This window comes from Rhinopithecus roxellana, chromosome 10, assembly GCF_007565055.1.
Source record: "Rhinopithecus roxellana isolate Shanxi Qingling chromosome 10, ASM756505v1, whole genome shotgun sequence".
NCBI classification, from domain to species: Eukaryota; Metazoa; Chordata; class Mammalia; order Primates; family Cercopithecidae; genus Rhinopithecus; species Rhinopithecus roxellana.
Window position 1 is genome coordinate 74,919,607 of NC_044558.1, and position 12,482 is coordinate 74,932,088.

The 12,482-nt window shown below is 36.4% G+C and overlaps 1 protein-coding gene across 1 annotated transcript in view; it reads left to right on the forward strand.

Moving 5' to 3' along the window:
* Positions 1-12,156, forward strand: part of ABCD2 (ATP binding cassette subfamily D member 2) — a 63,353-nt gene extending 51,197 nt beyond the window's left edge. The window contains exon 10 of the mRNA XM_010366155.2: positions 10,785-12,156. Coding sequence (XP_010364457.1) covers positions 10,785-11,004 — 220 coding nt within the window. The 3' untranslated portion in view covers positions 11,005-12,156. The remainder of the gene's footprint in view (positions 1-10,784) is intronic.
* Positions 12,157-12,482: the final 326 nt, after the last annotated feature.

Genomic DNA, 12,482 nt, shown 5'->3' on the forward strand with positions numbered 1-12,482 from the left:
TTTTCCATGATGGCTGTACTAATTCATATTCCCACCAAAGGTGGGAATATAAGGTTTTTTCACATCCTCACCAACACTTTTTGTCATTTTCTTAATAGCCATTCTAACAAGAGTGAGGTGATTTGAATTTACCTAATGATTAGTGTTGTTGAACATTTTTTGATATGCCTGTTGGTCATTCGTGTATATCTTCTTTTGAGAAATGTTCATTCAGATCTTCTGTACATTTTGTAATTAGGTTATTCATTTTCTTGCTATTTAGTTGTTTGAATTCCTTATATATATTGGCTATTAGTCCCTTATCAGATGTATAGTTTCCAAATATTTTCTCCAATTTGATAGGTATCTCTTCATTCTGTTGATTGTTTTCTTTGTTGCACAGAAGCTTTTGAGTTTGATGTAATCCCATTTGTCTAATTTTTCTTTTGTTGCCTATGCTCTTGAGGTCATATCCAAAACTCATTGCCCAAATTCCATTGTCATTTCAGATTTATATCCACATTTCTTTGTCATGAAATTTTTGCCCTATGTATTCTTCTAATAATTTCAGGTCTTGTATTGAAGTCTTTAATCCATTTTGAGTTGATTTTTGTATGTGGGGAACAATAAGGGTCAAATTTCATTCTTCTCCTTGTGGATATCCCACAATTTATTGAGGGTACTGCCCTTTCCCAATAGTGTGTTCTTGGCAGCTTTGTTGAAAATCAGTTGACTATAAGTACAAGGATTTATTTCTGGGTTCTCTATTCTATTCCTTAAGTCTGTGTGTCTGTTTTTGTGTCAGTACCATGCTGTTTGGGTTGCTATAGTTTTATAGTATATTTTGACACCAGGTAGTGTGATGGCTCCAGCTTTGTACTTTTTGCTCAAGAATTTTTTCACTATTCTGGGTGTTTTGCAGTTGCACACAAATTTTAGAATTTTTTTTCAATTTCTCCAAAGACTATCATTGGCATTTTCATAGGGATTAAATTGAATATGTAGATCACTTCAGGTAGTATGGACATTTTAACAATATTAATTCTTTCAATTCATAAACATGTGATATCATTTTATTTGTGTATGTGTGTCCTCTTTGATTGCTTACATTAATGTTTTATAGTTTCATTGTAGAGACCTTACACCTCCTTGCTTGTATTCATGCCTAAGTGCTTAACTTTTTCTAGCTATTGTAAATGGGATTGTTGATTTTTTTCACATAATTTGCTTCAGTGTAGACAAATGCTACTAATTTTTACATACTGATTTTGTGCCTTTCAACTTTACTGAATTCATTTATAAATCTAATGTTTTTTGATGGAGTCTTTAGGGCTTTCTATATATAAATGTGGTACATAACATTAACAGAATGAAGGATGAGAACATGTTATCTGCAGCCAGGGAAAATTTATATTTTTCCTTTATTTAACTTTTTCTTTTATTTATCTTTTTCCTTTCAAATTCAGATGCCTTTTATTTCTTTTTCTTGCCTAATTGCTCTGGGTAGGACTTTCAGTACTACACTGAATGTAAGTGGCAAAAGTGAGCGTTCTTATTCTTATTTTGTTCCATATCTTACAGAAAACATTTTATTTTTGTTTATTTGCTTAGAGTCACTGTCTCACTCTGTCACCCAGGCTGGACTACAGTGGTGTGATTATATCTCGCTGCAACCAAAAAACTCCTAGGGTCAAGTGATCCTCCCACTTTGGCCTCCCAAAGTACTAGGATTTACAGGCATGAGCCACCATGCCTGGTTGTAGAGGGAAAGTTTTAAATTTTTCCCTTTTCAGTATAGATGCTAGCTGTGGGCTTGTCATGTATAGTCTTTATCATGTTGAGATATGTTCCTCCTATGCTTAGTTTGTTGAATGTTTTTATCATAAAAGGATGTTCAATTTTATCAAATGCTTGTTCTGTGTCAATTAAGATAAACATTTTTTTGTCCTTCATTTTGTTAATGCTATGTACCACATTAATTGCTTTGCATATGTTCAACTGTACTTGCATCTCCAGGATGAATTCCATGTGATCATGGTGAATGATCTTTTTAAAGTGCTGTTGAATTCAGTTTGCTGGTATTTTTTGGATGATTTTTGCATCTATGTTCATCAAGGATACTGGCCTGTAGTCTTCTTTTTCTTGTTGTTGTCTTTTTGTTTGGTTTCAGTATCAGGGTAACGCTGGCCTTATAGAATAAGTTTGGAAGTATTCCTTCCTCTTTAATTTTTGGAATAGTTTGAGACTAATATTAGTTCTTTAAATATTTGGTAGAATTTGGTAGTTAAGCCATCAGATTGTGGGCCTTTCTTTGATGTGATTCCATTTCCTTACTTGTTATTTGTCTGTTGACATTTTCTGTTTCTTCATAGTTCAATCTTTGTAGGTTGTATGTGTTCAAAATTTATTCATTTCTTCTAGGTTAATCAATTTGTTGGTTTATAATTGTTTACAACAGTCTCATCATTCTTTGTGTTTCTGTAGTATGAGTTGTAATTTCTCTTTTTTCATCTCTGACTTTATTTATTTGAATCTTCTTTCTTTTTTCTTATTCTATATAAACATTTGTCAAATTTGGTTATCTAGGAAAAAATCAATTATTCATTTTTGCTGATATTTTATGTTGTTTTTCCAGGCTCTATTTTATTTGTTTCCACACTGATGTATATTATTTCATTTCTTTTACTAGTTTTGGTTTGGATTTGTTCTTGTTTTCCAGTTCCTTGGCCTACAACATTAGGTTGTTTATTCGACATTTTTAATCTGTTTTGATGCAGGTATTTATTGCTATAAATTTTCCTCTTTAAATTGTTTTTGCTATATTCTACAGATTTTGGTATGTTATGTTTCCATTTTTGTTTCTCAGAAGAAAATTTTTAAAATTTTTCTTTTAATTTCTTTATTGACCCATTGGTTAATCAATATCATGTTGTTTAATTTCCATGTATTTGTAAGTTTCCAAAGTTCTTCCTTTTTATTGAATTCTAGGTTTATATCATTGAGGAGAGAAAAGATACTTGATATAATTTCAATCTTCTTAAATTTTTGAAGACTTGTTTTATGGCATTGCATATGATCTATCCTGGAGAATGTTTCATGTGTAGTTGAGAAGAATATATATTCTGAAGCTTTTTGATGAAATTTTCTATAAATTTTTAGAATATTGGTTTAGAAATTTGGTTTAGAATATAGCTTAAATCTGGTGTTTCTTGATTTTCTGTCTGGATGATCTAATTACTGAAAGTAGGGTGTTGAGGTCTCCTACTCTTATTGTATTGCAGTTCACTTCTTTCAGATCTAGGAGTATTTGACTTGTATATGTATGTGCTCTGATGTTGGGTTCAAATATATTCAGAATTATCATATCTTCTTGCTGAACTGACCCTTTTATATAATAACATTCTTGGCCTCTTTTATAGCTTTCACTTAAAGTCTATTTTACCTGACATGAGTATAGCTACTCCTGATGCCTTTTAGCTTTCATTTGGATATAACATCTTTTGCATTCCTTCACTTTTAGTCTATATTGTCCTTGCAGATGAAGTGAGTCTCTTCTAGGCAGCACACAGTTGGGTCTTACTTTTTAATCCAGACACTCTTTTTTTTTTGAGACAGAGTCTTGCTTTGAAGTCCAGACTGGAGTGCAGTGGTGTGATCTCAGCTCACTGCAACCTCTGCTTCCCAGGTTCAAGTGATTCTCCTGCCTCAGCCTCCTGAGTAGGTAGAATTACAGGGGCCCACCACAACACCCAGCTAATTTTTGTATTTTTTTTTTTTAAGTAGAGATAGGGTTTCACCATGTTGGCCAGGCTGGTCTCAAACTCCTGACCTCAAGTGATCTGCCCGCCTTGGCCTCCAAAAGTGCTGAGATTACAGACATGAGCCACTGCACCTGGCCCAGACACTCTGTGTTTTAATTGGAGAACTTAATCCATTAACATTCAAGGTAATTATTAATAGATAAGGAATTACTCCTGTCATTTTGTTAATTGCTTCCTAGTTGTTTTGTATATATTTTCTTCCTTTTTTCCTCTCACAGTCTTTCTTTGTGGGTAAGTGATTTTCTTTACTAATATATTTTGATTCCTTGCTTTTTATTTTTAGTGTGTCTACTACAGGTTTTTGCTCTGTAGTTACCATGAGGCTTACAAAAAACATCTTATAGTTAAACACGTTATTTTTGTACCTATGTTTTTGCTTCATGGTTAACATGAGGCTTACAAAAACATCTTGTAACATGTTATTTTAAGTTCATAACAACTTTAATTTAATTGCAAAAAAGGCACAATCTTTATCCTTTATCTCCCATTTTGAATTTTTAATATCACAATTTACATCTTTTTATATTATATATACATTAACAAATTATTTTAGTTGTTAAAGTATATGCAAATTGTAAAAAACACAATATTTACCCTTTATTTCCCCATTTTGAATTTTTAATATTACAATTTGCATATTTTTATATTGTATATATTTTAACAAATTATTTTAGTGCTTATTATTTTTAGTAGTTTTGTCTTTTTACCTTCACACTAAATAAATAAGTGATTTACATACCCCCATTACATTATTTGAGTATTCTGAATTTGCGTACTTGCTTTTACCAGTGAGTTTTATACTTTCCAATGTTTTCTTATTACCCATTAGCATCATTCTTTCAATGTGAAGAATTCCCTTTAATACTCATTGTAAGACATGTCTGGTGGTGATAAAGCCCCTCAGCTTTGGTTTGTGTGGGAAAGTCTATCTCTTTCATTTCCAAAGGACAATTTTGCTAAGAACAGAATTCTTGGTTGAAAGGTTTTTTTCCTTCAGCACTTTGAATATGTAATCCCATTCTCTCCTAGCCGGTGAAGTTTCTGCTGAAAAAGTTGATAACAGACATATTAGAACTCCCTTATATGTTATTTTCTTCTTGCTTTCAGGTTTCTCTCTTTGTCTTTGGTTTTTGGCAGTTTGATTGTAATATATCATAAGGTAGTCTTATTTGGATTGAGTATGATTGAAGACTTTTGACCTTCCTGTACCTCTGTACCTAGATATTTATATCTGTCTCCAGATTTTGAAATGTTTCTGCTATGATTTATTTAAATAAGCTTTATACATCTTTATGTTTCTTAACACCTTCTTGAATACCAACAACTCATGTATTTGCTCTATATTTTTTTTGGAACTGGCATCTCATTCTTGTCACCCAGGCTGGAGTGCAATGGTGTGATCTTAGCTCACTGCAACCTCCGCTTCCTGGATTCAAGCAATTCTCCTGCCTCAGCATCCCAAGTAGTTGAGAGTACAGGCACACACCACCAGGCTGGGCTAAATTTGTATTTTCAGTAGAGACGGGGTTTCATCAGGTTGGTCAGGCTAGTCTTGAACTCCTGACCTCACGTTATCCACCCACCTCAGCCTCCCAAAGCAATGGGATTACAGGCATGAGCCACCACGTCCAGGTGATATTTGTTCTTCTGATGCTATTTCATAAGTCCCATAAGCTTTCTTCATTCCATTTCATTCTTTTTTCATATCATACTGTAAGTTTGCAAGTAACCTGTTTTCAAGTTCACATATTTTTTTCTTCTGTTTGATAAATTCTGCTGTTGATGTCTCTATTGCATTTTTAATTTTTTTCATCGTATTTTTCAGCTCCAGTATTTCTGGCTTTTTTCCCATTATTTCATATCTATTGCTTTTTCTCTAATTTCTGAATTGCTTCTCTGTATTTTATTGAAGTTCGCTGTATTAGTCCATTTTCATACTGCTATAAAGAACTGCCTGAGACTGTGTAATTTATAAAGAAAAGAGGCTTAATTGACTCACAGTTCAGCATGGCTGGAGAGGCCTCAGAAAACTTATGATCATGGCAGAAGGTGAGGGGGAAGCAAGGCACCTTATTCACAAGGTGGCAGGAAGGAGAATGAACTGAGAAGGAACTACCAAACACTTATAATACCATCAAATCTCATGAGAATTCAATCACTATCATGAGAAAAACATGGGGGAACTCCATCATGATCCAATTGCCTCCACCTGGTCTTTCCCTTGGCACATGAAGATTGTGGGGAATACAACTCAAGATGAGATTTTGGGTAGGGACACAGCCAAACTGTATCATTTTGCCCTGGCCCCTCCCAAATCTTAATTCTTCACTTTCAAAATACAATCATGTCCTTCCAAAAGCCCCTCAAAGTCTTAACTCATTCCAGCATTAACCCAAGAGTCCAAGTCCAAAGTTAGTTACTTCCTAGATACAACAGGGGTACATGCAATGGGCAATTACACCCTTTCCAAATAGGAGACATTGGCCAAAGTGAAGGGCCTATAGGCCCTGTGCAAATCCTAAATCCAGTGGATCAGTCAAATATTAAAGCTCTGAAATAATCTTTGACTCCATGTCTCACATCCATGTGATGCTGATGCAAGAGGTGGTCTCCCATAGCCTTGGTCTACTCACCCCTGTAGCTTTGCAGGGTATGGCTGCTTTCACGGGCTGGCATTGAGTGTCTGCTGCTTTTCCAGGGCATGGTGCAAGCTGTTTATGGATCTACCATTCTGGGGTCTGGAGGATGGTGGCCCTCTTCTCACAGCTCCACCAGGCAATGCCCCAGTGGGGACTCTGTGTGGGGGCTCTGACATCACATTTTCCTTCTGCACTGCCCTAGCAATGGTTCTCCATGAGGGCTCTGACCCTGCAGCAAACTTCTGCCTGGATATCCAGGTGTTTCCATACATCCTCTGAAATCTAGGCAGAGCTTTCCAAACCTCGATTCTTGACTTCTGTGCACCACAGGTCCAACACCACATGTAAACCACCAAGGATTGGGGCTTGTCCCCTCTGAAGCAATGGCCTGAGCTGTACATTGGCCCATTTTAACCACAGCTGGGACACAGGGCACCAAGTCCTGAGACTGTACAAAACAGAAAGTTCCTGGACCTGGCCCAGGAAACATTTTTACCTCCTATGCCTCCAGGACTGCCATGAAGACCACTTACATGCCTTGGAGACCTTTTCCCCCTTGTCTTGGTGATTAACATTTGGTTCCTCATTACTTATGCAAATTTCTGCAGCTGGCTTGAATTTCTCCCAAGAAAATGGTTTTTTCTTTTCCATTGCATCATCAGGCTGTACATTTTCTAAACTTTTATGCTCTGCTTTCCTTTTAAACATAAGTTCCAATTCCAAATCATCTCTCTGTGAAGCATAAAACTGAACACTTTTAAGAGCACCCAGGTTGCGTCCTAAATGCTTTGCTGCTTAGAAATTTCTTCTGCCTAAATCATCTCTCTCAAATCCAAAGTTCCACAGATCTCTAGGGTGGGACAAAATGTCACCAGTCTCTGCTAAAACATAGCAAGAGTCACCTTTGCTCTAGTTCCCAAGAAGTTTCTCATCTTCATCTGAGACTACTTCAGCCTGGACTTCATTGCCCATATTACCGTCAGCATTTTGGTCAATGCAATTCAATAAGTCCCTAGGAAGTTCCAAACTTTTCCACATCTTCCCATCTTCTTCTGAGCCCTCAAAACTGTTTCAGTCTCTGCCTGTTATCCAGTTCCAAAGTCACTTCCACACTTTTGGGTATCTTTTTCTTTTTCTTTTTTTTTTTTTTTTTGAGACAGAGTCTCACTCTGTCACCCAGGTTGGAGTGCAGTGGTGCGATCTCAGCTCACTGCTAACATCTGCCTCCTGGGTTCAAGCAATTCTCTGCCTCAACCTCCCGAATAGCTGGGATTACAGGCACCCACCATCATGCCCAGCTAATTTTTGTATTTTTGTAGAGATGGGGTTTCACCATCTTGACCAGGCTTGTCTTGAACTCCTGACCTCGTGATCCACCTGCCTCAGACTCCTAAAGTGCTAGGATTACAGGCATGAGCCACCATGCTAGGCCTGGGTATCTTTAGAGCAGTACCCCACTCTACCAGTACCAATTTACTGTATTAGTCTGTTTTCATATTGCTATAAAGAACTGCCCTAGACTGGATAATTTATAAAGGAAAAATGATGTAATTGACTCACAGTTCAGCATGGTTGGGGAGGCCTCAGGAAACTTACAATCATGGTGGAAGGTGAAAGGGAAGCAAGGCACCTTCTTCACAAGGCAGCAGGAAAGAGAATGAACACAGGAGGAACTACCAAACACTTATAAAGCCACAAGATCTCATGAGAACTCACTCATTATTATGAGAACAGCATGGGGAAAACCACCCCCATGATCCAACTGCCTACACCTTGTCTCTTCCTTGACACGTGGGGCTTGTGGGGATTACAATTCAAAATGAGATTTTGGGTAAGGATGCAGACAAACCATATTATTCACTGAGCTTACTTAAAAAACAACTATTTTAATTTTTTTGCCAGGCAGGTCATATGTCTCCATCTTTTTAGAGTCAGTCACTGGTACTTTATTCTGTCCATTTGGTGAGTCCCATTTCCCTGATTGTTCTTGATCCTTGTGGTCATGAGTTGATGTCTACACATTAAAGAACTAGAAATTTATTCCAGTTTGCATAGTCTAGCTTTGTCTGGGAAAGTTCTTTGACAGTAAGGCTATCCAGAAATTCTAGGCAGGTCACCTGCTGTGGTTTCTAAGATAGTGATTGCTGCAACTATTGCAACACCAAGAGCACTCTAATCCCAGGACCATGGTGGATGGTGCAGTGCCAGGGTGCAATCCCTTGGCCACCAAGGCTGGCACAGTGCTGAGCTGAAATCTGAGCCCCCAGCCACTGAGTCCTGCCTGCCACTGTGGGCTGTTTGGAGCCCATGGCTTCTATAGTTAGTTGGTTAGTGGTGATGCAGACCAGAAATTGAGTTTGTCTGGCAGGGACAACAGGTTTCTGTCCGGCACTGAGGCAGGTTCAGAGGCTCAGTCTGCAGGTACCAGCAGAAGTGAGGGGCTGTAGGAGTCTGTCTAGTGCTGGGTTTTACCGTGGCAGGCCTGGTAGTGTGTTCCAATGCAAAGTCTTATGCTTACATCCCTCTCTTTTCCCCAAGTAGATGGTATTTCTCTCTGAGCTCTGCACTTTGTGGTTGGGACATGGGTGACTTGGGGAATGTAAAACTGCACTTCCTACCCACTTCAATGACTATTTTCTTATTATTCCTTTTTTTTTTTTTTTTTTTTTTTTTGAGACAGAGTCTCGTTCTGTCACCCAGGCTGGAGTGCAGTGGCATGATCTTGGCCCACTGCCTGCTCTACCTCCTGGGTTCACGCCATTCTCCCGCCTCAGCCTCCTGAGTAGCTGGGACTACAGGCAGCCACCACTGCACCCAGCTAATATTTTTTTTTTTTGTATTTTTAGTAGAGACGGAGTTTCACCGTGTGAGCCAGGATGGTCTTGATCTCCTGACCTCATGATCCACCCACCTCAGCCTCCCAAAGTGCTGGGATTACAGGCGTGAGCCATGGTGCCCGGCATATTTTCTTATTATTATTCTATAACCAGATACTGTGAACTCTTGCCTGGTTTCCTTAACTCCTGTAGGGGTATTTTTATGTGTAGATGGTTGCTCAATTTGATGTTTTCCTGCAAGGAGATGATCACTGGAGAGTCCTATTCCACGATCTTCCTCCACCTTCTGTCCCTTGAAATCATTTTTATAAGCAAGAGAAGTCCGTCACAAAAGGCCACATAATCTATAATTCCATGTATATGAAATATCTATAATAGAGAAATCTATAGAGACAGAGAAAAGATTAGTGGTTGTCAGGGGTTAGGGGAAAGGGAAATGGAGAAGGACTGCTAATGGGTAATGGGTTTCTTTTGGGGTTGAAGAGAATGTTCTGAAATTACTGGTGATGGTTGCATGAGCTTGTGATTATGCTAAGAATCACTGAATTTTACGCTTCAAAGGATGAACTTGTGGTATGTGAATTATATCTCAATTTTTTAAAAAGCAGGAGGAAACTGCTTGAAAAAAGCCCACCAATCATAGTTAATAATGACAGATGAGAGCTTAAAAGGAAACAAGAAGTGAGAAAAACTATAGGGGAAGGCAGAAAAATTGAGGACACATAAGAATATAGGCCAGTTCAGCAGTGACAAAATGCAGGTGGCTCAGCTATGCAGGACCAGCTCTGCCAACTTTTCTCTCACCAAATATCCCCGACAAAGCCCACAGAATGGTGGCCTCAGCCTCCTTTAGGGCAAAGTGGATCATCTCCTATCTCATCAGTAAAATAATCTCTGTACCTCTGTGAAGTTCCTAATTATGAAACTGAGGCATGAGAAAGAGATTAAATTATTTAAAAATGTGGAAGTATCTTAAAAATATTTTGTCTATGAAAGAGTTGTTTTTAAAAATGTTTTTTAAACTATGTTTATTATAGAGAAACTTTTACTTATGTAGAATAACTCATTCCCAAAGGATGGTATATTAATGAATTGCTATTGTATTTCCTTTATTTTCCTTAGCTTTTCTCTCTGTGACCTTTTAATGTTGATTTTCTTTCCTCAGCTTCCTTTCCTTACTCCCATTCTAAGTATGCCTTATTATTTATTCAGAAACCGTATTGAATTATGAAGATAAATTAAATACATGCAATAGCATGTCTTCCTTTACAGTTAATATACATTCAGAATATGAAAAAAATAATAATATCTTCCTAAACATCAGATTAGTGGCTTTTGGGGTTTAAAAAAATCACAGTATTTAACTTCTTGGTATGTCCTTAAAAATCAAATGGAAAATAGCACCTACTTAAAATTTGCCTTTGGGTATCAATTTGAATGAAAAACCTACAAATAAAATGATTTTTTAAAATTATGGCTAATAATATTATTTCATTTTAATTATGCAGGAAATACCACACACATTTATTACAGTTTGATGGTGAAGGAGGTTGGCGCTTTGAACAATTGGATACTGCTATCCGTTTAACATTGAGTGAAGAAAAGCAAAAGCTAGAATCTCAGCTAGCTGGAATTCCCAAAATGCAGCAGAGACTCAATGAACTATGTAAAATTTTGGGAGAAGACTCAGTGCTGAAAACAATTAAAAATGAAGATGAGACTTCTTAATTTGTTTTGACATATTTTAAAAGTTAATTATTAGATAAAGGTTCAAAGACACTCTGTTATACTGCATGAATTATGTTAAGCTAAGCACAGAGAAGAAAAGGCAGCAAGACATGTTTTATAAGGAAGTATATGATCTGACTTTTCAGAAGAAAATAAACAAATGCATTATGTAAGGTCAGTCATTATGACTTACACTAATTCCTAGCGAAGTCCTAATGCACTTGTAAAACAGGATTTTCTAGGTGAATTCATGATGCGTACCAGATTTACTATGTATATGTGGTGTGTCTGAAGTTCTTAACAAACGTGAGAGGCATTCTGGAAATGAAACAAGTTAAGAGCAGCATTTGGGTTGATACCAAGTGCATAAATTTCGAACTTTGTGTGACATTTAGTCCATTTATGGTTGATATTAGGTTTAATAGCTAGAATTCAAATTGATCATTGCTAGTGGCCAACTAAACCTGTACAAAATAGCTGACAGTTTTATAAATAATTTCAATATAAAAATTGTTTTAATGGCATTAGTTGAAAGAAAAAAGGATGGCTAAAATGTATAAAATGCCATGTTTTTAAATGTTGGACTTTAAGCATCTTAATGAGGGCATACAACAAATTAATTTTAGTAAGCATCTTAAATATTTTTAAATAAACCCTTTCATTTTAAAAAGAGAGTTGCAAATACAGAAAAGGAGTATCCAAACAATGTCTCAACCTGATAATTTGCTTAGCAGAATTATCTATTGCAGCTTCTGTTCAGAAATACACAGCTTATTTTTTTGCCCAAGGATGAGTCCGCATATTAAGAATTGCAGTGGCATTAAAAAACTTAAGGATTCTGAGAATCATAGTAATAACATACATTGCAATAGTACCTTATAATTTACAATCCCCATTTACATCATTTCACCTTAATGTTTATGACAATGTTTTGAGACAAATACTATTTTTCCTACTTTGCTTTTGAAAAAATTGACACTCAGACTTGCCCTAATCATGCACTTTACTTAAGGAAAGATCGAGAAATCAAAGGAAGTTCTCCTGACTCTCTGGTTTAGTGCTCTTTTGTTATTATCCTCTAAATCAAACTGGGCTATAATAGCAATAAAAGTTAGATGAGGTGTAGAAAATAAAATAAATTTAGTAATGTTATTGTTATTGTTATTTGATTATTGTTTACAAGAAATGAAAATTAAGTACAAAGTGCAAAGATCATTGTTCTATCATTTAAAATGAATGAAGAAAGTTAGTAAATCATTCAGCAACTATGCAGTCTTACTCAATATTAATGTACCTCTAAGGCATTAGTGATGAGAAGGGCAAATAATTATGGTTTTGGTAAATTTAATATTTATTGAACACAATGAGAAATAATCTATATGGACTAGCCATATGAAATAGATTTTATTCTATTTGTGTGCACTGGAGTTGGAAGTACAAAAGCCAAGACTGAAACTTTATCTCTTGCTGCCTATGAT